Source organism: Musca autumnalis, unplaced genomic scaffold (genome assembly GCF_047663935.1).
Source record: "Musca autumnalis isolate F117 unplaced genomic scaffold, ASM4766393v1 scaffold_4, whole genome shotgun sequence".
Classification (NCBI taxonomy): domain Eukaryota; kingdom Metazoa; phylum Arthropoda; class Insecta; order Diptera; family Muscidae; genus Musca; species Musca autumnalis.
The window spans coordinates 250183951-250204199 of NW_027411977.1; the positions used below are offsets into that span (position 1 = coordinate 250183951).

Sequence of the window (20249 nt, forward strand, 5' to 3'; positions counted from 1 at the left end):
TTCAGTGTTGCATGGTGTTAGCATCCATCCTAAAGGCTCTAATAGGAAACTGTGTTCATTACAATCAATTGCTTGTGGTACATGTACCTTTGCTCGTAGAGTCTTGAAAATACATTTGTAAATTATTTTATTATAAGAATTCAATACCAAGGTCGTCGACTTGATTCTATTAAGTAATGTTCTACCTCATCCTTTATTTTAGCATATTAATTTCTTATGCTAAACTTAAAATTTATGTTATATGTACTTTGCATACAAATGTTTTTGCTAATTCAAAACCAATATCAAAGTACTGGTAGTCCTTACATCCGTCTTGCTTTACCTTTACCATTTGCTAAATGTATGCATATATGTATGTATGTATCTGTGGACAAGTCGATACTTGCTTTTGTATTGATATAATGTATTCTGTTAATACAAAATCTCAATTACTCTCTCTCTTCGATTGTGGTTTTTGTCAATTAACTTTAGGCATGAGTAATTTATGTACTTGTTCTACACATTAAAACGCACACACACACACACCGACGGACACATATATTGCAAATAGATCCTCTAACAGGAAATGCAAATAAACCTCCTTATTATGTATGGAAAACCACAAGACCCTCTGCTTAGAGTTCAGCTTAGTTCGGCAAAGGGTACGTATACACAATTAAAGCAATCATTCAGAAGACAACAAGAAGCAACATTTAAAGAGAAGTTTCTTAGATTTCCAACTGAAAAAATTGCTGTAATTACTTAAGTATTTTTCATAGACGTGGTTTAAAATTACAAAAGAACTGAATCCACTATTTTTCTCATTCCCTAGATATCCCTGGAGGAGAAGAAATTGCCAGTTTAAATAATTATACACGGATACTAATGGCAACAAATCCTTGTTAGTGCTTTTGCACCAATCTCACCACATATTCGTCTCAGCACTTGCATACTTGTGGCAAAGGCACGTGGTCGGTTGTAGAGTAGTAAATTGTATTTCTTCTATTCGAAGCACAAACACTTGCACTGTCGTACACACTCCCATGCTATGTATGTGTACCATATCAACCATTGGATGGTAAAAGAAAAACCAAATTAATTTTTGTTGTGGCTTTTAGAACAGCAATATAACAAAAATACCTTTCATTTGAGTTGTTTTTGTTTTGTCTTCTAGTCTCATATTCTGGCTGAAAACTCTGAACGAGAAACAGACATGCAGATGTCTTGAAGAGGCTAAAAGCCGCATAATGTTACACCTGTGTTTAGTCTGAGGATGTGTGCGTTGTGGTTTCCTGGCATATGTAAAATGCGGAAGTCAAGAGTACAACTACAACTGATGTAATTTAAATAATTACCAAGAACAACAACAAAAGCAGCAGGAGCAGAAACAACCCCACCAGCATAACAATGGTAAAAGTTGCCGCATCAACACTTTGCATATTAAATTTAAAGTTGTTGGCAATTCAAGAGTTGTGTTTTATTGTCTAACGTAATAGGCTTGGAAATTGCAGTAAATTGAGTCAATGTCTGAAAAATATGTCCGTAAAGAAGTCAAGTAACAAAAACTAAGGAAATGACAGTTTCCTATGCAGCTGAAGTGGCCCAGTGTACGGGATTTGGTTGCTTTCCTAAGCTATTACTACGGTGAGGATAATGGAATTGGAACTGTTCAGATTTAAAATAAAAATTGCTACTACTTACAGATGGCGTGCCAGCATCTACAAACTTATATGGCTGGATTTGTTCATATATCTAATTATTTACTATGCTCTAAATTTTACCTATCGCTTCTATTTAAATGAATCACAAAAGCAGTGAGTATCTTCGGAATGGGGTGAATCAGAATTTTATGTAGAAAACTTTTTTCTTTGCAGAATATTTGAGACAATTGTGGTATATTGTTACAGCAGCACATCCCTGATACCCATAATGTTTGTGTTGGGATTTTATGTCTCCATAGTTATCAAACGTTGGTGGGAACAATATATGACCCTACCATGGCCCGACAGTACTGCTGTCTATGTCTCCTCATTGATTAGGGGCCAAGATGAAAATGGTCGCAAAATGCGCCGCACAATAATGCGTTACGTGTGTCTGAGTCTTACCATGGTGCTAACGAGAATATCTCCACGTGTTAAAAAGCGTTTTCCTACTCTGGATCATTTGGTCGATGCCGGACTGTTGGTGGAGAATGAAAAACAAATTCTAAAAACTATAAATGAAAAGTTTGCCAAACATTCAAAGCATTGGATGCCCATAGTTTGGGCTTCGGCTATTGTGACAAGGGCACGCAAAGAAGGTAGAATTCGGGACGATTCGTCGCTGAAAACTTTGATAGATGCTTTGAATAGTTTTCGTGAGAAGTGTATGGTTTTGACATTTTACGACACCATGAGTATTCCGTTGGTTTATACCCAGGTGGTGACCATAGCAGTTTATACTTTTTTCTTGGCATCGGTTTTTGGACGCCAATGGACGGGGCAGACAGATACGGATGGAATCATGAACATTGTGGATTACTTTTTCCCCATTTTTACGGTATTGGAGTTTATGTTCTTTATGGGTTGGTTAAAGGTGGCCGAGTCACTTATCTGTCCCTTTGGTGAAGATGACGATGATTTTGAGGTAAGCAATCAATTAAGATACGTTTTCTTGTGACAGATTTATATTTTTTTGAATATGTAGTTGAATTGGTTAATTGATCGCAATTTGCAAGTTTCCTATCTTATTGTCGATGAAATGCACAATGAACACCCCGAACTTGTGAAGGATCAATATTGGCAAAGTTTTTTTCAAGCTCAAACCGAAGATCATCCACTACATTCTACTGCAAAAATGGATGAAAATGGTTCATGCAAGTCCTTGTTAAACATACCTATTGTGGTAATCCTTATGCAATGTGGCATGTTCTGGAAATATTTTAAGAATTTTCGCCCTTTTTAAATAGGATTCCATCACACATTTCTTTTTTAAACGTGGCAGCAAACGAACATCACCTGACACCGATTTGGAGACAACACTTAATCAATATTTTGATGCAGGCAAAATTAAAATATTCCATGATCCTGAAGAATCTAGTGAATCTGACGAAACAAAGAAAAGTAGTAGTGAATGTAGATTTTCAGCCTCAAACACAAATGACAGTTCAGATGATTTTGAACAACTAAAGGCACAGAGAACTCTGGAAAGCCTTCAAAGGCAGCACATTGTTCTTACCATACCAACAGTCAAAGAGTCGGAAGCTGACAAAATATCACTATTATCGAAATCGAAAGATTCCCTTTTAACAAAACAATCATCGAAGGAGAGTGGTAATAGCAAAGAGTGCTACGATGAATCGAAAAAGAATATTTAAAAATACTTTGTAAATTAAAAAAAAAAAAAACTTTTTTGACAAATAAAACTTTTTTTGTGTATATAATTTATTAACATTTTACATTTCATCATGACGGTAACCTATACCGCAGAAGTTGCAACTTGCAAGAAATTTGGTTGTTTTGTAAAATTGTTGGCTAGGTAAGGTCAAATTTACATCTCAAATATTCCATACTAATCTAGAAACTTCCATAACAGATGGAGGGGAAGTATTTACAAATTGGTGTGGATGGATCTGCTGCTCTTTTTGCTTTTGTACTACGCCATCAACTTGATTTACATCTTTTTATTGGATACCGATTCACAAAAGTATTACCAAATGTAAGACAAAATTTGTTTGATCCGTAATAGTTTTGAATTTTATCCCAACAGAACCTTCGAAAGCGTGGTGTATTATTGTGCCAGTTATAGCAGCTTGATACCGCTCTCTTTTGTTTTGGGTTTCTATGTCAATTTGGTAATGACACGTTGGTGGGAGCAGTACATAACTATTCCCTGGCCGGATTCTCTGGCAGTCTATGTAAGCGCCCACGTTCATGGCCAGGATGAAAGGGGTCGTGTTATGCGCCGTACAGTTATGCGTTATGTTTGCCTATGCCTGACAATTGTGTTTACCATGATTTCGCCGTGCGTTAAGAAACGTTTTCCCAAAATGAAACATTTGGTGGAGGCCGGTCTTCTATTGGAGAATGAAAAGAAAATAATTGAAGCTATGGATACAGCCTTTCCGAAATATCCCAAGCATTGGATGCCAATAATATGGGCTGCTAGTATTATTACAAGGGCCCGTAACGAGGGTCTTATACGAGACGATTTTGCTGTTAAAACAATTATAGACGAATTAAATAACTTTCGCGGTCGTTGCGGTACATTAATGTACTATGACTTTATCAATATTCCCTTGGTCTATACGCAAGTGGTTACCATCGCCGTTTATTCGTTTTTTGTGTGCAGTCTTTTGGCCCATCAGTGGACTGAGTTCAAGAAAAACACCTATGAAGGTTTGGACTTTTACATGCCACTCTTTATAACATTGCAGTTCTTTTTCTATATGGGATGGCTAAAGGTGGCAGAAACGTTGATAAATCCTTTTGGTGAAGATGATGACGATTTTGAGGTAAGGTTAAATTCGTTTCAAAACACATTTGTTGTGGGTGGGTGGGCTACAGTGGTATTTTAGGAGTACTTTCACTTCCATGCGTTGGGGCTATATCAGACATGGATATTAAAGTTGTCACTTCCTTTGTAACACATCGAAGTATTCGTTGGAGACCCATTAAGACAAAATTTCTTTTTCAAGAATAGTGTTTTTCACCGGGAATCACAACTTGGAATTGATATAACATTTCTGATTCTTGCATTTCCTACCCCCTATTTTTTCATTTGATCCAAAAATCTTGTATATGAAATTTTATGGCGATCAAAAATCGGCCAAATATGCATAATGCAGCTAAATTTTTCATCAATCGGACCGTAATTGTGCCATTTAGAGAATTTTGATGAAAATGCGCCTTTGTCCCCATACAAATTACTATGGAAACAAAGATCGCTAGGTTGGCAAGGGTTAACGTTAACCGATCGCCATAAAATTTCATATATAAGGTATTTGGATCAAATGGAAAAAATTAGGGGTTAGGAAATCAAAAAAAAGGAATTTTTTTTTGGTCACCCTAGTGTAATATATTCACGATCAGCATAAAATTCTATGTCGATATATAGCAGTACCAGTCTGTCTGTTGAACTCAAGGTACAGCTCGCAATATTTAGGTTAGGTTAGGTTTGGGGATGTGCAGCCACTAACTTGTGACTGCGTCACTCGGAGACCTTCCGGTCCATTGTGATCATCCAGTAGAAAAATGAGGAAAAAGCTGTAAAGAAAAGAGGCGATGGAAAGGGAGGAGAGAGGGAAGAAATAAAAAGAGGAAGTTATTAAAAAGTAAAGAGCAAAAAAATTACAGAAACTTTAAGAGGGGAGGAATAGTTTTAGAGAAGGGAAAAAGTTTTATTTTTGATTGTAGGCAGAATATTTGAAACATCATTTACGCGTTCAGGTTGCGCTGTCCCAGCCACTTCAGATTTTTGATGATGTTGTAGATCACAGCAGGTTCCACAGTTGAGTAGAAAGTTAGACACGGTGGAAAGTGAATACCTATTAACCTATGTCGTCTACGAGCCAGGGCTGGACAACGACACAGGATGTGCTCGATCGTCTCCAACTCCTCCTCATCCTCACAGAGTCTGCAGTAGTCAGTAACATCCTCATCCCATTTAGTGGTAAAGGCCCAGATATAGCAGTGTCCAGTGATGACTCCCGTCGTTACTCTAACTTCAGCTTTACTCAGGTTCAACAGAGAGTTCGTTCTTTTGACTGACGGAGACGGCCATATGGATATTGCCACAATGCACCTAGGTTCATTATGCCACAATTCACTGGCTCTTTCGTCAGAGAACGCTTAAATTTTTTTGGAAGAAATGACAAATGGTTGGTTTGATGGAGTCAGCGATAGCTAGATCTGTAGACTGCGATCCTCGTCTAGCTAATTCATCTGCTCTTTCATTACCCAGATAGTCGCGGTGTCCTTGTACCCAGCATAGACGAAAGCCGTTAGCGTTCCCAAGGCTGATCTACACTTAAGGACGACATCGGATTTGATGTTGCAGGATTTGATGGCTTTAAGAGCCGCTTGACTATCCACAAAGATAGTCACCGGTTCAAATATTACTGCATCCAAACTTTTTATCAATTCCGCTGCCTTCTAAATCGCAAAGATTTCAGCCTGGAAGACACTACAGTTGCTGTCTAGCCTGTAAGTGCACTCAAGAGATAGCCTTTCACAGTGGACGCCAGCCCCGGTACCTTCCTCCATCTTGGAACCGTCTGTATAAAAAGCCAGACCGTCCAGACTGGGGTTACTGCGGTTCCAGTCGTCTCTACTAGGTATAACGACGTCTATATCGTCAAATCTCAGGACTGGTGATATATAGTCGCTCAGTTTCCCGCGTTGGTTCACATTTATACCTAATTCGTTCAGGATACATCCATGCCCAAAGGCACAACCGCGCCAGAGATCCTGTTAATGCAGCCGTAGGGCACTGCGAGTTGCCTGACACTTAATGCTGACACTCAGTGGTTTTAAGTTCAGCATTGCGTTCAGAGCAGCCTGTGGTGTACTCCTGGTGGCTCCAGTTATGAGAATCGCGGCAGCTCTTTGCACCTTGTCAAGCCTACTGGATGTCGATTTTTGGTGCAGTGAGTGCCACCAAACAAGAGAACCATAGTATAAGATGGGTCTAACCACGGTGTTATACAACCAGTGTATAATCGATGGGTTTAGACCCCAACTTTTCCCAATAGAATTCTTATATGAATAAAGTGCAATCAATCCTCTGTTCGCCCGCTCCTCAGCATTCCTGTTCCATCGCAATTGACAGTCCAGGATTGTACCAAAGTACTTTGCCTCGGGCGAGAGCTGAAGCTGCACTCCATCCAGTGTTGGTGGTACAAAGACGCCGAGCTTACGCTTTCTCGTTAACATTACCAGTTCTGTCTTGGTTGGGTTTACTCCAAGGAAATCAGTAGTACTACGTCGCCGGCGTAGGCAACAACTTTTATACCTTGATTGTCCAGATCAGTCAAAATATTGTTTATAACAAGTAGCCACAGTAATGGTGAGAGCACCCTTCTTTGGGGGGTGCCTCTAGTTACTCTTTTCCTAATTTTTGTCACCCCAATGCTGGAGTTTATAATACTGCTTTCTAGCATATTATTTATCCAACAAGTTGGAGGTTCAGGTGTGTTAACTTTGTTAAGTGAGAGTTTTATGGACTCAAGTTCTACGTTGTTAAAAGCTCCTTCTATGTCTAGAAAGGCAGACTCCACAGATTTGCCTTTGATATAGGCATTCTGTGAGTTGCTTATAGAGGCGATGTCTACATGGCTCCTTATCTCCAGATCGATCAGTCTTTCGAGAGTCTTAAGGAGAAAGGATGATAAGCTGATGGGTCTGCAGTCCTTTGGTGCAGAGTGACTACGTTTTTCCGCTTTGGGAATGTAAGTAACTTTTACCTCTTTCCACAGACCCGGTACATACGAGAGAGTCAAACACGCCCTATAGATCTCCTCCAGGATTTGATATAAACGTGGCGATGCAAATTGAAGCATCGCCGGCGTTATACCATCTGGTCCTGGTGACTTATATGGCTTGAACGTGTTGACAGCCCATTTAATCTTATTTCTGTTAACCACCTTGTCAATGAGATCCATATCCATAGGCTCTTGAATTTGGAAGTCGTCACATTCACTATTGACGGTGTCCGCATCCTTACAGCCTGGGAAGAGGTTAAGAGTCTCAGTAGCAGAGTCTGTCCATGCACCATCTTGCTTCTTGATACTTCCGATGAATTTAGGGTCCTTGGAGAGTAATCTTCGAAACCTAGCTGCGTCGTTAACTCCTTCTACTGACTCACAGAAATTATCCCAAGATTTTTTCTTAGCTCGCTTGATCTCACTCTTGTATTTATTGAAACTCACCTTGTAGGAGTCCCAATCAATGTCGAGTTTAGTCTCATGCGCCCTGTTATACAGTCGCCTGGTGGTTTTTCTAAGCTCGCCTCCTTGTTCCACCACACGGGCTGAGATTTCTTCCCAGGATAGGTTAGTGGACAGGATTCCTTATGGCAACGGAGAAGAACGTCTGTAAGATTATTTACGGTCCCATTAAGATACTCAACTGTTTCTATATTAATATTAAGAGTCAGTTGAGAACTCGTTAGTTCCGTGTACTTATCCCAGTTAGTTCTTCGCGGGTTCCTATAAGGAATTTGGCGACAAGGTACAGCTGGCAATATTTAAGATAGAGCTTTAAATTTGGTATTCATAGGATGTTTGGTATTGAAAATGGACCATATTGCTCCTCGTTTTGATAGCACCCACAGAACGGTACTGCCCGATTTTCGGTATTTTCAACGTCTAAAATGGGGTATTTAGTCTTCGTTGGGGGTATAAAATATTTCCGCAAAAATTATCGGTACATGATCACATTTTGATACAGGACAACATCTGTATTTTAAAGATTTTAGTCACATTATCCAACCGATATGGTATGTAGTCCCCTTTGGGGGTATAAAATATTCCTTCAAAGAATTGTTATAGGTTCAAATCTTTATATAACCCTCCTAGAATAGTTCCTCCCGATTTTGGGAATTTTTGAATGTTTTTACCACCTTATACAATCGGAATAGCTGAACTTTGGTATTTAGTCTTCATTGGAGGTATGAAATAAATATGAACTATTTTAAAGTTTAAGCCACATAATTCAACCAAAATAGTTGAAATTCGGTTTCAATATAATTTAATTTATGGTGAAGCATATAAAAAGTTCAGCCTGGCCGAACTTAAAGCCGTTTTACTACTCTAATTCTAGGTGAATTGGATGATTGATCGCAATCTTCAGGTATCATATTTGATTGTTGATGAAATGCATCATGAACATCCGGAATTGGTTAAGGATCAATACTGGGATGAAGTCTATCCCAATGAGTTGCCTTACGAATCAGAAGCTAAAAGAGAACAACATCCAGAGCATTCAACAGCAAAATATGATGTAGATGAGTCTCCAGTACTGTCAAGCACAAACGTTTTGCCAGTATGATAAAATTATTTATTTTTGGCACAATATTTATTTTGACAAGTTTACCGTTAGATTTTAGTAGAGCAACCCAAGTTCAAACGGAATTCCAATAGTAGCAGTGGAGATGGACTTTTCAATGCAGCATCACAGAGAGACTCACAATCATCAGAGAATATGTTAAGCCGAATATCATCAGACGACGTAGAGAGTGTGCAGAAAATAATTTCGTATAGATCATCAGAGGTTTCGGATAATGTTCTATGGAAAAAAGCCGAAAGTGATGATAAATCTAAAATAATTTTAGAAACAGTTTCCGAAGAATCAGAGAGTGGTATGGACCAGGGTGATAATAATTTTCTGTTGGAAGAAGAAGAAGAGGTTTGTGAGCTCGAGGAGGAGGAGGAGGAGATTCAGAATTCATATGAAAGTGGTAGCTTAAATAAGAATTGTTATGCATTTAAACAAAATTATTCTATTACTTTTTTGTTCATTGCAGATTCTGATGTTGATCTATTCGAACAGTTACGCTTGGAGCGCCAACAGCAACGCATACAACGAATGCATGATTTTCTTAAGCGCTACTTCGGTCCGCATTTTAAAATAGAAACACCAATAGTTGTTACAGAAAATACAATCAAAAAGAAACGCAAGAAGAGGTGCAGTAATAAGGAGAATCTAACAAATAATTCATTAGAAAGAGACAAAACTTCAATGAATTCAAATTTGAGAGAAATTATTGACAAAATACCCATAGCCGATGGTGAAGTTCCAAATTATAGATCGGTGCCGTTTCAAGTTGATGCTGAAACTTCACCATTGAATTCTACCAAAAGCGATATAACATATGGATTCCCCGAAAATTAAATTTATAATTTTCCAGCAAGGAGGAATAATATTAATATTATTAGAATTTGAGATGTTAGAATGAATTCATAAATTTTCACTTTTATTACGTCTTATTATTTATTGTTTTTAATAAACTTAAATGTTATTAAACATTATTCATGTCTCTTGCAAAATGAACATTCCTCACTCAGCCTCTAATTTAGCCGAATGTAAGTGCAATTTTCTTTCCGAATGTGGTTACAAGGCCCCTACCCGTAGTAAAATAAATAACGGTTAATATCATTGGTCCTCTTTTGAAAAAGTGTTCACATTAAATATTTGTAACCTTTTTTTTGGTTACAAAAACACATTATTTTAGTTCTCCATAACCCATTACAAATACATAGTCATGTTCACTTTGTGTATTGCAGATGATTCGTTGATAGGTTCCTTAGGATCCTAACCACACCGACCAAATATGTGAACATTCATATATCATTGTTGCTGCTATGTGCTTGGTGTTGTTGTTGTTGTTGCAGAGAGCCTGTCTAAGGATATGAAAATATGAAATTGCTATACACTCGAAAGCTCATTAAGTCGATTTATGTGGCAAACCATAAATTGTTGCAGCTAAATGTTCTTCTTTTACAGTTAGGCGAACGGCAACGACATTTATAGTTAACATTATAGGCACTGGCATAGCATCGGAATCCTTCCTATTGTAAGCACACCATAAGGTCACTCATATGAAAGCATTTTTTATTTTCAAATTTCCTTTGAAGTCAACCAAATAAATTTCATCACATTTTTGCCTATCCCATCAAAAGAAAAACGGAGAAAAGGAATGAAAAGAAAAATACTTGTTCTTAGGTCTGCAAAACCATTTGTCATTTCTCAAAATCCTACTGAAAGTCAAATGATTTCCACATAAATGCAACAATGAGAGGGTGAATTTTTAAGAATTTGGATGATAAATTTGATAAGAAATGTGAAATATTGAAATGTAGAAAAATGCTCATATGCGAATTGTAAGTGTCATAAAGATTTACAAGAGTTATTAAGAATGGAGAAAATATGAAAATTGGAAATGACGAGACAATTTATTATATTTTGAAAGAAAAAAAAAAACGGTGATTTAAATTAATACTTCTACACCGACTAGGTCTATAGAAACCATTTTGTTTATACACCCAATCGAAATTCAGGTAAGGTATGAGGCAGCAATCGCAGCTACAAGGCTAAAGTCTATGAGCGAGTGGATCGGTAGAGACCACCAAAATATACTAAGGGTCACAACGGGTGAATCTATAAACTAAATAGTATCAGACAGCCTTCCTGAAACTAGTGAAGTAGCTTTGTGTGAAGTTTTAATACCAGACAGAGACATGTGGATTGATGGATCTCTAGCACAGATTCCCGCTGGAAGCTGCTGGGTTACGGATGGACCTGTGCTAGAGGGGAGAACCGGACTGGGTCTATATATCATGGAACCGGAAACGAAAATCTCCTTTCGACTGCCGGTGGACAATACGATTCTTCAGGCGGAAATCCGAGCGATAACAGAGTGTCTGAACCGGTTTGACACTCACACAAAGCCAACCACTGCAAACATTCTTACGGACAGCAAAGGAGCCATCATGGATATAACAACCAAGACAGTGAAATCTAGAACTTTAAACAACTACTCCAAAATTGGCACTGTAAACATTATATGGGTACCAGGGAATGTAGGAATTAGGGATAATGAAATAGCAAACTCCTTGGCAAAACAAGCCAGGGAGCAACCTACAGTGAGCCTAGAAAACGCCAAACCCTTAAAAGCGTAGCGTATATAGCTAAAGGCATGGGCAAAATATAATCATATATCCCTCTACAGTAGAGAAGGGGAAAAACACAAAAATCCTATAGGGGAACCCAGACGAGGATAAAACAAAGGGACTACTTTTACTAAGTAAAAAAGACATCAGTAGACTGACGGGCATCCTTTCATGACACCTGGGGCTACAGGCGCATCTGCACAAAATAGGTTGTGCAGAAAACAGTGAATGCATTGTCAAGCCTTCACAAACCCGAGAACCCAGCTACTAGGGAGCGACATAATACAAGGACTCGACCAAATCAGGACAATCGAGCTCAAAACATTAAGAGACTATGTCGATATGACAGAAATCCTAGACTAAAGTCAATTATACAACCCCATCCTGACCCCAAATTAGAGCGCACAACAGGCCTCCTTATTGGCTTAAGTGTATGTCCACACGGACATGTGGTGATTCTGCATCGCCCCTCTTTTCAACCTAACCTAAATTAATACTCTCTCAAAAATAATGTAAAATAACCAAGTTTTGTAATAAAAAAGGAAATTCGTGATGTGTATAGGTAAATCTTCAATATATATAATGTAACCCATTGCTGAAGGGAACAATGTTGCAGTCACAAGTCGTGTATGTTCGTCATTAACGTACCGTAATGAAAACATTGGCATTGCCTTCCTATACCAAGTTAATTGAGCTTAGGTTTTTCTTGAATCATACCGCTTGCAGTCTTTATGGTCCCGATTACCGTAATATATAACTGTTAAGCGGGAAAAGATTTCCACCATACAGTAGAGTTGTGCCAAAGGAACTATATGGAACTATCTCGTTCACTTCGCAGTTCCAATGGCCCACATTTTTTCTTTGAACAATCTGCGTATACTTAACATCACACGTTATATTTCATTATGTTACTCATACGTTTTGGAACTAGTACAAAGAACTAGGAACTAGATTACCCAACTCTACCATACAGTCCGCAAAACCCAGGAATGTTTCTTTTAGTAAGACCAATATTCGAAGAAATATTACGATATGCAAAGTGTGGATCAACTCAGTATTTGGTTCGAGAGTTGTCCTGCTCTCCAGCCAGTACATGGTGCCATAGAGGGTTTTTACGCTTTTCGGGCTATTTTCTCAAGCAGTATGGACTTGCCCCTGAAAAAACTTTTACCGTATTAATTGAGGCAGCGAATGAAAGTTGCTTCAATAAAAATCAAAGTGATTCCAGAGCAGTTCTTAAAGTGAACTTATTCAAAATTTTGAGTGGGAGGTACCCGAAGGAGTGGACAAATATAGTCCATATTTGAACCTGATATATATTTGGTAGATATATTGCGATGTGTAAAGTATGGACTAAATCGGTCACTACCATCAAGAGTTATCTTGCGCTCCAACCACTACACACGGTGTCATGTGGGTTTTTTTTGCTCCTTTCAGGCAATTTTCTCAGGAAGGATGGACTTCCCCCTGATGAAACTTGTACTGTCGTAAAGAGGGTAGTGAATAAAAGTTGCTACAACAAAAATCAAAGCGATTCGAGAGCAGGTCCTAAACTGAACTTTTCCGAAATTTTTTGTGGGAGGTACCCGAAGGAGTGAACGGATTGGGTTTATATTGGGACCTCATATGAGTCTAGTAGAAATTTCACGATATGCAAAGTAGGGACCAAATCGGTTACTCCCTTCCACAGTTATCGTGCGCACAAATTTTCCGAATATTTCCGATGTTTTGTGGGGGAGGTACCGGAAGGAGTGGACCGATATAACCCATCTCCGAACTTAAACTAAATTTGGACAAACTATTACGAAAGCCAAATTTTGGGCCGAATCGGTTGATCCGTTCGAGAGTTATCGTGCGCTCCAGCCAGACAGACAGACAGACAGACGGACGGACATTGCTCAATCGACTCCAAATTGTCTGAAACACATTTCGTCCAAACATACTTGGTGTTTAAAACCATTATTTCGATGAGGCACATTTTGCCCGTATGAAAGTGTATATACCCTTGTAAGCATAAATGCTGAGGGTTTAATAAATGATATGATCAATGACACATTTTCCAAGTAACAACAAAGCAGGTTGGAAAATGCATTTTATAAAACCTGTATGTTTTATAATTTGTTCATCAACAGAAGAAGTTTTAATTTGAAAAATTTAAATTTTAAGTTAATATTGCTATTTATTTTTATATCATTTCGCAGGCAGTGTACGGTCTTCTCGATTTTTTGGTGAACCGTAGAGATATGTTTTATTTGTGTGTACCTTATAGCCGTTTCAATGTGTGACGTTTATATGCATATTAAAGTAAACATGGGAAATTGCGAACGCTCAAGCACACAAACACACGTCAAAATGTCTTCCTTTGAGATGCGTATTATTATTGTTATTTAACGCGTCGCAGAGTTTTCTTATTGTTTTTATGGAAATTACAAAGCAACCAAGCGATACCACCCGTGCCGCTTGCACAAATACACCAAATTTGACTCCAGACATTCTATCAAAGTCATGCGAGAGTCAGACATTGGGTTGTCCTGCAGAAAAGTGGAAAAAATCACAAGTCCCTTGCTAAAAAAAAATATTAAAATAGATTATATGTTCAGTTTATGCTAATATTTGACATACACACATGTGTGAGAGTTTGTTCCCGGAATCCATTCATACACATAAAATAATAATGATTTAACTCTCATGAGAAATCTATTATGTAGAGCCAATGACGACGACAACAACACAACACTGCCATCCATAAAAGCAAAGAACAAAGCCCAAAATAAGTGAACTTAAAATGGAAAATGTTATGGCATCGAAATGAATTATCCATTTTTTTCTTTCATGTAGCTTTTTGGGGAATTGTGTGAGCGTGTGTTTGTGTCAACCCGGAAATGTTTCCCAAATTCCTTTGCTATTATGTCAATTAAGTACGAAGCACAAACATGGATGATGTATACGCTTCCCCGGCTCAAAGGACAGCTGTGGGCCATCAAAATGTCATATTTATTTACATCCATTACTATGTTCCTGGTTGTGGGTTCGAATGAGAAGCAAAAAAACTGAAAACTAATTAAAAAATAAAATCGCAAAAAAATACTGCAAGTCTGGACCACATTTACAAGACCACCGATGTTGATTTTTTGTGTAAAATATTTCTGGAAATTGTTGTGGTTTTATTCAATAAAAATTTTACTGTATTGCTTAAAATTAGTAACATTTAAATACTGCACACGCAAACAAACGCATATACATACATACATTTGTATGTATGTAGTTACGCATATTTGCATGCAATAAAATAAATAAATTGATTGCCAATTAAACAAAAAACGCCCTTTAGTGAGATTCTCTCTAAATAGAATTCAAATTCCAATAATTTTGTTTGTACAAAACTCCGACGATAACGAATTTTCTTTGATTGCATGTAATTTAGTTGCGATGTAACCAATTGTTTTTAATGAAACATTTGACCAAATAGTTTTCTTGTTTTTGTTGCTGGTGATTTTTTTAAATATTAACACTGTTGACAATTGGATAGGTATAAGTAAAATACAAAAATATGCAGTATATAATCAAAAAATACTACCCCAGTGCCCCAGTGCCATGTGGGGAAATATGTGCTGATAACGAAAACGCGTTTTTAAGACGATTCGGTGAAAAAAGTTTCCGCACCGACTGCGATTACTAAAGCTCTTTTGATATTTTTTCTATTTGAAAATTTAAATTTGCTTTTTTTGAATAAAAATTTATAGAAAACAAATACGATTCTTATAGGAAAAGTCATTAAAAACAGTCTGTAATTTTCGCGAATTCGTTGCAAATGGCCAAATATTCTCTTGTTCGATAGGTAGACGGAGCAAAAAAGGAATCTCTAACATATGTCCCAAACATATTTTGCAGCAAACATATATCGACAAAAATTTCTAAAATCGTCTTTTCCATTTCAAAAAAATCAAAAAAAAAAAATTTTGATACTACATCTATGATTTTTGGTACATAGATTAAGAAAAAAATCGTCATTCCAAATCTGTTTTCGTTACCAACTATGATCGTTGCGCGCAAAAGATATGACCGTTTTAGTTATGCTAATTAGGAAAAATTCTAAAAAAATCGCGGCTCAATATAGTAAGCTGTTATATCCTATTATCGTTAACTGAATTCTCACCCTTTGCGATGATGCAAAAAAAAATTCGAAAAGTTTCAATGGATTCGCGAAAAATTAAATTTGTTAAATAATTTCACGTATTTACAAACCTATTTTTGAAATAATAGCGCTTATACTTACAAAAAAATATATATAGAAAATTATAGCAGCATCCAGACATTGTGAGGAATAAAATGAAACCTAAGTCGTGAAGTTTAGAGCTATAGTATTCATGTTATTTGCAAAAATACAAAGAAAATGTGACGAAAAAAATAAAAATCATGTTATTCTAATTTTATTTTTTTATGGTTTTATAGGAAAGGTTGAAGAAAAAAATATTTGAATTCTTCGTCATTTTCGTCCAAATTCCACGCAATAATGAAAATATTCCGTTGCAACAAATTTTTCGCTTATAGTTTTCCTATTGGCGAATATTATTAGAACCTTATATTAAATCACAAGGAATTCCAATTGTGGCATAACATTAAAATAATGTTATATTGAATATTACAACATTGAATATTACAAACGCATATAAACCGCGTAATAGTGGAAATCACAAGATGCGCATCCGATTTTCCAAAACAGCGAATCAATCCCTCTTATTTGATATACACTTTGTGAAATTCCATTTGGCGACCACGATGTAGCATCAGTTGCATGTTAGGGTGCAAAAAACAGTAAAATGCGCATAATTTCCACGAAGTAAATTTGCATTTTATGCGCATCCGATTTCAATGATCACCATTAAAAAATACATCATCCTATGTCATTTCAATGCGATCCATCAAGAACCGTGGATGTAGCATCGCACTCAGTTTTTAGAAAAAAGCTATTATATCTCCGGATTCGCGAACGTTTTTCAAAATCTGTTTTCGCACATTTTAAATATGCGTTTCGCTCTATTTATCTAGGTAGGAATAACACATCTAAAACGCGTCTAAATACGCGATATTTTCAAAATTATTTTTTGCAGATTTTCGAAATTTGAGGGGTATTATATCCGCCGATCTGGTGGATGGATTTAGACGCGCAAAGGCTTGTTAGATTCAAAACGTAAAAAACTAAATTCACGCGGGTTTCCACTGAAATCGAATGGCATTTGTAAATTTTGAATTCAAAAAACTGGTTTTTTAGAAAAATTTACGTACAAAAATTTCGACTTTAAGCTGAGATTGTTGTGAACCTTTGAAGGCTACACGCCCGAGTTATACATCAAAAAATGCGTAATCGCGAGTACTACAATCTCATAATCAGTTTTCAAACGAGTACAGTTGCGCGTCCCGATTAGGGCAAAAATTCAAAAAACCCAATTTTTCAGTCTTCAAAATGTCAGCATCCGTTTGAGATTGATGCGGTGGTTATATTAAAATATCATACATTAGAAACTTCATCTCTGAAGTGTATTCTTTAACTTCTTCTTTGAACATAATACTCTACATTGTATTTTAAAGCCACTAATTGAAAATTGACTTAAAAAAACTCGTTTCCTTCAACGATCTTTTCCTATTTTTTTACATTAATATGACCACAGCTTCCGCTTAAATTATAATTTTAAGAAATCCATCGGTGAATCGTGCTAAAACAGTTTATTTTACCTAAATGCGTTCAAAAGTTATGGTATATTACAACAATTCGCGAGATACAATACCTCATACCTCAGTTTCAACAGAAGTAAATTTTCTACAAAAAGGCCGATATTTGTTTGCAATAAGTCCCAAACATAACATATGTTTGGGTCCTGCAAACAAATATATGTTTGGGTGCAAATAAATACAAACCCAAAACCCACAAAATAAAAAACAATACATGTACCAGTGGGCGCTTACTGAGAGCAAGGGAGCGTAAATTTCAATGTAAACACAGTAAGCGCTCACTGGCTATCTCTATCATATACACACATTTATAAATGGCCGTGGTTTATTGAAAGGCGAAAGCAACAACAGACACATAGGAACATATAAAATTCCAAAGAAATACATAACAGACTTAAACAAAAACTGAAAAACAGAAATAAAAGAAAAACTGAATGAAATAGTTTATAAAAAGTCACACTTTTAAAAAGAAACAAGTAAGAACGGCGTTAAATTCGGCCAGGCCGAACTTGTTATACCCTCCATCTATATTGAAGTAAAATGGAACAATTAGTTTCCTTTCGTTTATGAAGAATACTAATTACCAAATTTCAGCAAATTTCGTCGATCTATACCGACAAATGCCTGCAGAAATTTTTTAGACTCAAAGAAGACTAATTATAAATTTTCCGATATTTCGGTAAGATAATGTAGCTAAAACCTAAAAAATACCAAATTTCAAATTTCAGCCAGTTCGGAGGAATATTGAGGCCACAACCTTCAAAATACCGAAAATCGGGGGGTACCGTTCAATGGGGGCTTTATGAAGGCGTGGACCTATGCCGACAAAATTAGAGGGGAAGTTGACTACCCTCAACGAAAACTAAATATAAAATTTTACCCATTTCGGAGGAATATTGAGGCCACTACCTTCAAAATACCGAAAATCGGGAGGTACCGTTCTGTGGGGGCTAAATAAAGACGTGGACCTATACCAACAAAATTCTGGGCAAAAGTTTTATACTCCAAATAAAGACTAAATACCAAATTTCAGCCATTTCGGTGGAATATTGAGGCCACAACCTTCAAAATACCGAAAATCGGGAGGTCCAGTTCTATGGAGGCTATATGAAGGCGTTGACATATACCAACAAAACTCTAGGGGAAAGTGGTATACCCCCAACGAAGACTAAGTATCAAATTTCAGTCATTTCGGTGTGATAATGAAGCTAAAACTTCAAAAATACCGAAAATCGGGTTGTACCGTTATATGGGGGCTATATCAAAACGTGGACCGATAGAGCCCATTTACAAAACATTTACCAAACATCCTAGGAGTAATAGAAACTTCTATACCAAATTACAAAGCTCTATCTTAAAAATTGCGAGCTGTATCTTGATTTCAATAGGCGGACGGACGAACAGACGGTCATATGAAATATCTATATCATTGCACCTATTCCTGACAGCAAGTAGTAATTCAACAAGACCAATTCAGGAAGAAAAATTAGTTTAAAATAAGTAAAAAAGTGTCAGTCGGCTTTGCCGACAGATATATACCCTCAGCCAATGTGAAGTGAAACTTTCACCTACGGACAGATCGAATGTATTTAAGTTCTCTTCAGAATTTTGTGGCCCTCTTTGGGCATTTGAACTTGCCGACAAAAATGTGGATTAGGAATTAACTGCACTAAGACACAAATGTTGAACTTTCGTGGGGGAGGTACCCTTAGGGAGGACCGATATGGGACATTTTAGAAGTTAAACTAAATTTTGACAACATATTAGGAGATCCAAAGTTTGGGCCAAATTGGTTGCCCCATTCAAGTGATATCGTCCTAGCATTTTAGTGTTTTTTTTTTTAAATATTGGGGAGAAGTACCGGATGTTGCGGACCGGTATTACCCCATGAAACTAAGTTTGGATATAATATGACGAAGACCAAATGTTGGACCGAATCGGTTGAACAGTTCGAGAGTTATCGTGCTCTCCGACCGCCACATATGGTGACATAGGGATTTTTTATACCTTTCGGGCTGTTTTCCTAAGAAATATGGACTTGCAAATCAATTCAACAAAAGTCAAAGTCATTGAAAAAACACAGGAAAAAAGTGTTGTCACGGCGTGTTAGCTTTCAGAGCCAAACTCATTACTTTCAGAGGCAGCGCTAAGCGTTTGTCATGAAAGCACAACTAAATGGGAAAAACCCCATTGTTGTTGTAAATAAACAAAACAAAATGCATTTGAAACAAGAAAAGTTCAAGGACAGGAGCCTTTACCAAAGGCGAAACATGTCATGTTACATAGTGGTGGGTGTGTGGGTTCGAATCGTCGGCTTTCCTTTTTCACTTGCATTATTGATTGAACATCAAGCTCGATTCCAACGAGAAATTAATTAAAAAAATCAATGTGATTCGAGATTAGGTCTTAAAGTGAACTTATCCGAAATTTTGTGTGAGAGTTACCAGAAAGAGTAGACAAATATAGTCCATATTCGAACCTGATCTATATCTGGTAGATATATTAGGATGTGCAAAGTATGGATTACATCGGTCACTCCCTTCAAGAGTTATCGTGCGCACAATTTTTCCGAGCATTTTTGACATTTTGTGGGGGAGGTACCTGAAGGAGTGGACCGATATAGCCCATCTTCGAACTTAAACTAAGTTTGGGCAAAATATTACGAAAGCCAAATTTAGGACCGAATCGGTTGATCCATTCGAGAGTTATCGTGCGCTCCAGCCAGCCAGACAGACAGACGGACGGACATTGCTAAATCAACTCCAAATTGGGGTCTAAAACAGCAATCGGCACACAACAACAAAAATTGAGCAAACGCCGTGTGAGTGCATGGTTTTTCAATGCGTTAATGGAGAGAGAAGCTCTCTTTGCTTGCTCGCGATTAAAGGGCGGC

At 37.2% G+C, this 20249-nt stretch overlaps 2 protein-coding genes across 3 annotated transcripts; both read left to right on the forward strand.

The window, feature by feature from the left end:
• The first annotated feature begins 1262 nt into the window (after positions 1-1262).
• Positions 1263-3386, forward strand: LOC141400565 (bestrophin-4-like). Its single transcript, XM_073979779.1, has 6 exons — positions 1263-1389; positions 1476-1623; positions 1683-1793; positions 1854-2604; positions 2665-2862; positions 2927-3386. Exons 2-6 carry the CDS (start codon positions 1553-1555, stop codon positions 3332-3334), a joined length of 1539 nt encoding a protein of 512 aa, XP_073835880.1. The 5' UTR covers positions 1263-1389; positions 1476-1552; the 3' UTR covers positions 3335-3386.
• Positions 3387-3405: 19 nt separating this feature from the next.
• LOC141400566 (bestrophin-4-like) lies at positions 3406-9997 on the forward strand. 2 transcript variants are annotated; one of them, XM_073979782.1, is made up of 7 exons: positions 3406-3495; positions 3553-3663; positions 3727-4471; positions 8778-8999; positions 9057-9227; positions 9289-9414; positions 9481-9728. In XM_073979782.1, the coding sequence occupies exons 1-7, from the start codon at positions 3425-3427 to the stop codon at positions 9586-9588; spliced, it is 1554 nt and encodes a 517-aa protein (XP_073835883.1). In that variant the 5' UTR covers positions 3406-3424; the 3' UTR covers positions 9589-9728. The 2 variants fall into 2 exon arrangements, with proteins under 2 accessions (XP_073835883.1, XP_073835881.1); XM_073979780.1 differs by having other exon boundaries at positions 9057-9414; positions 9481-9997.
• The last annotated feature ends 10252 nt before the right edge of the window (positions 9998-20249 follow it).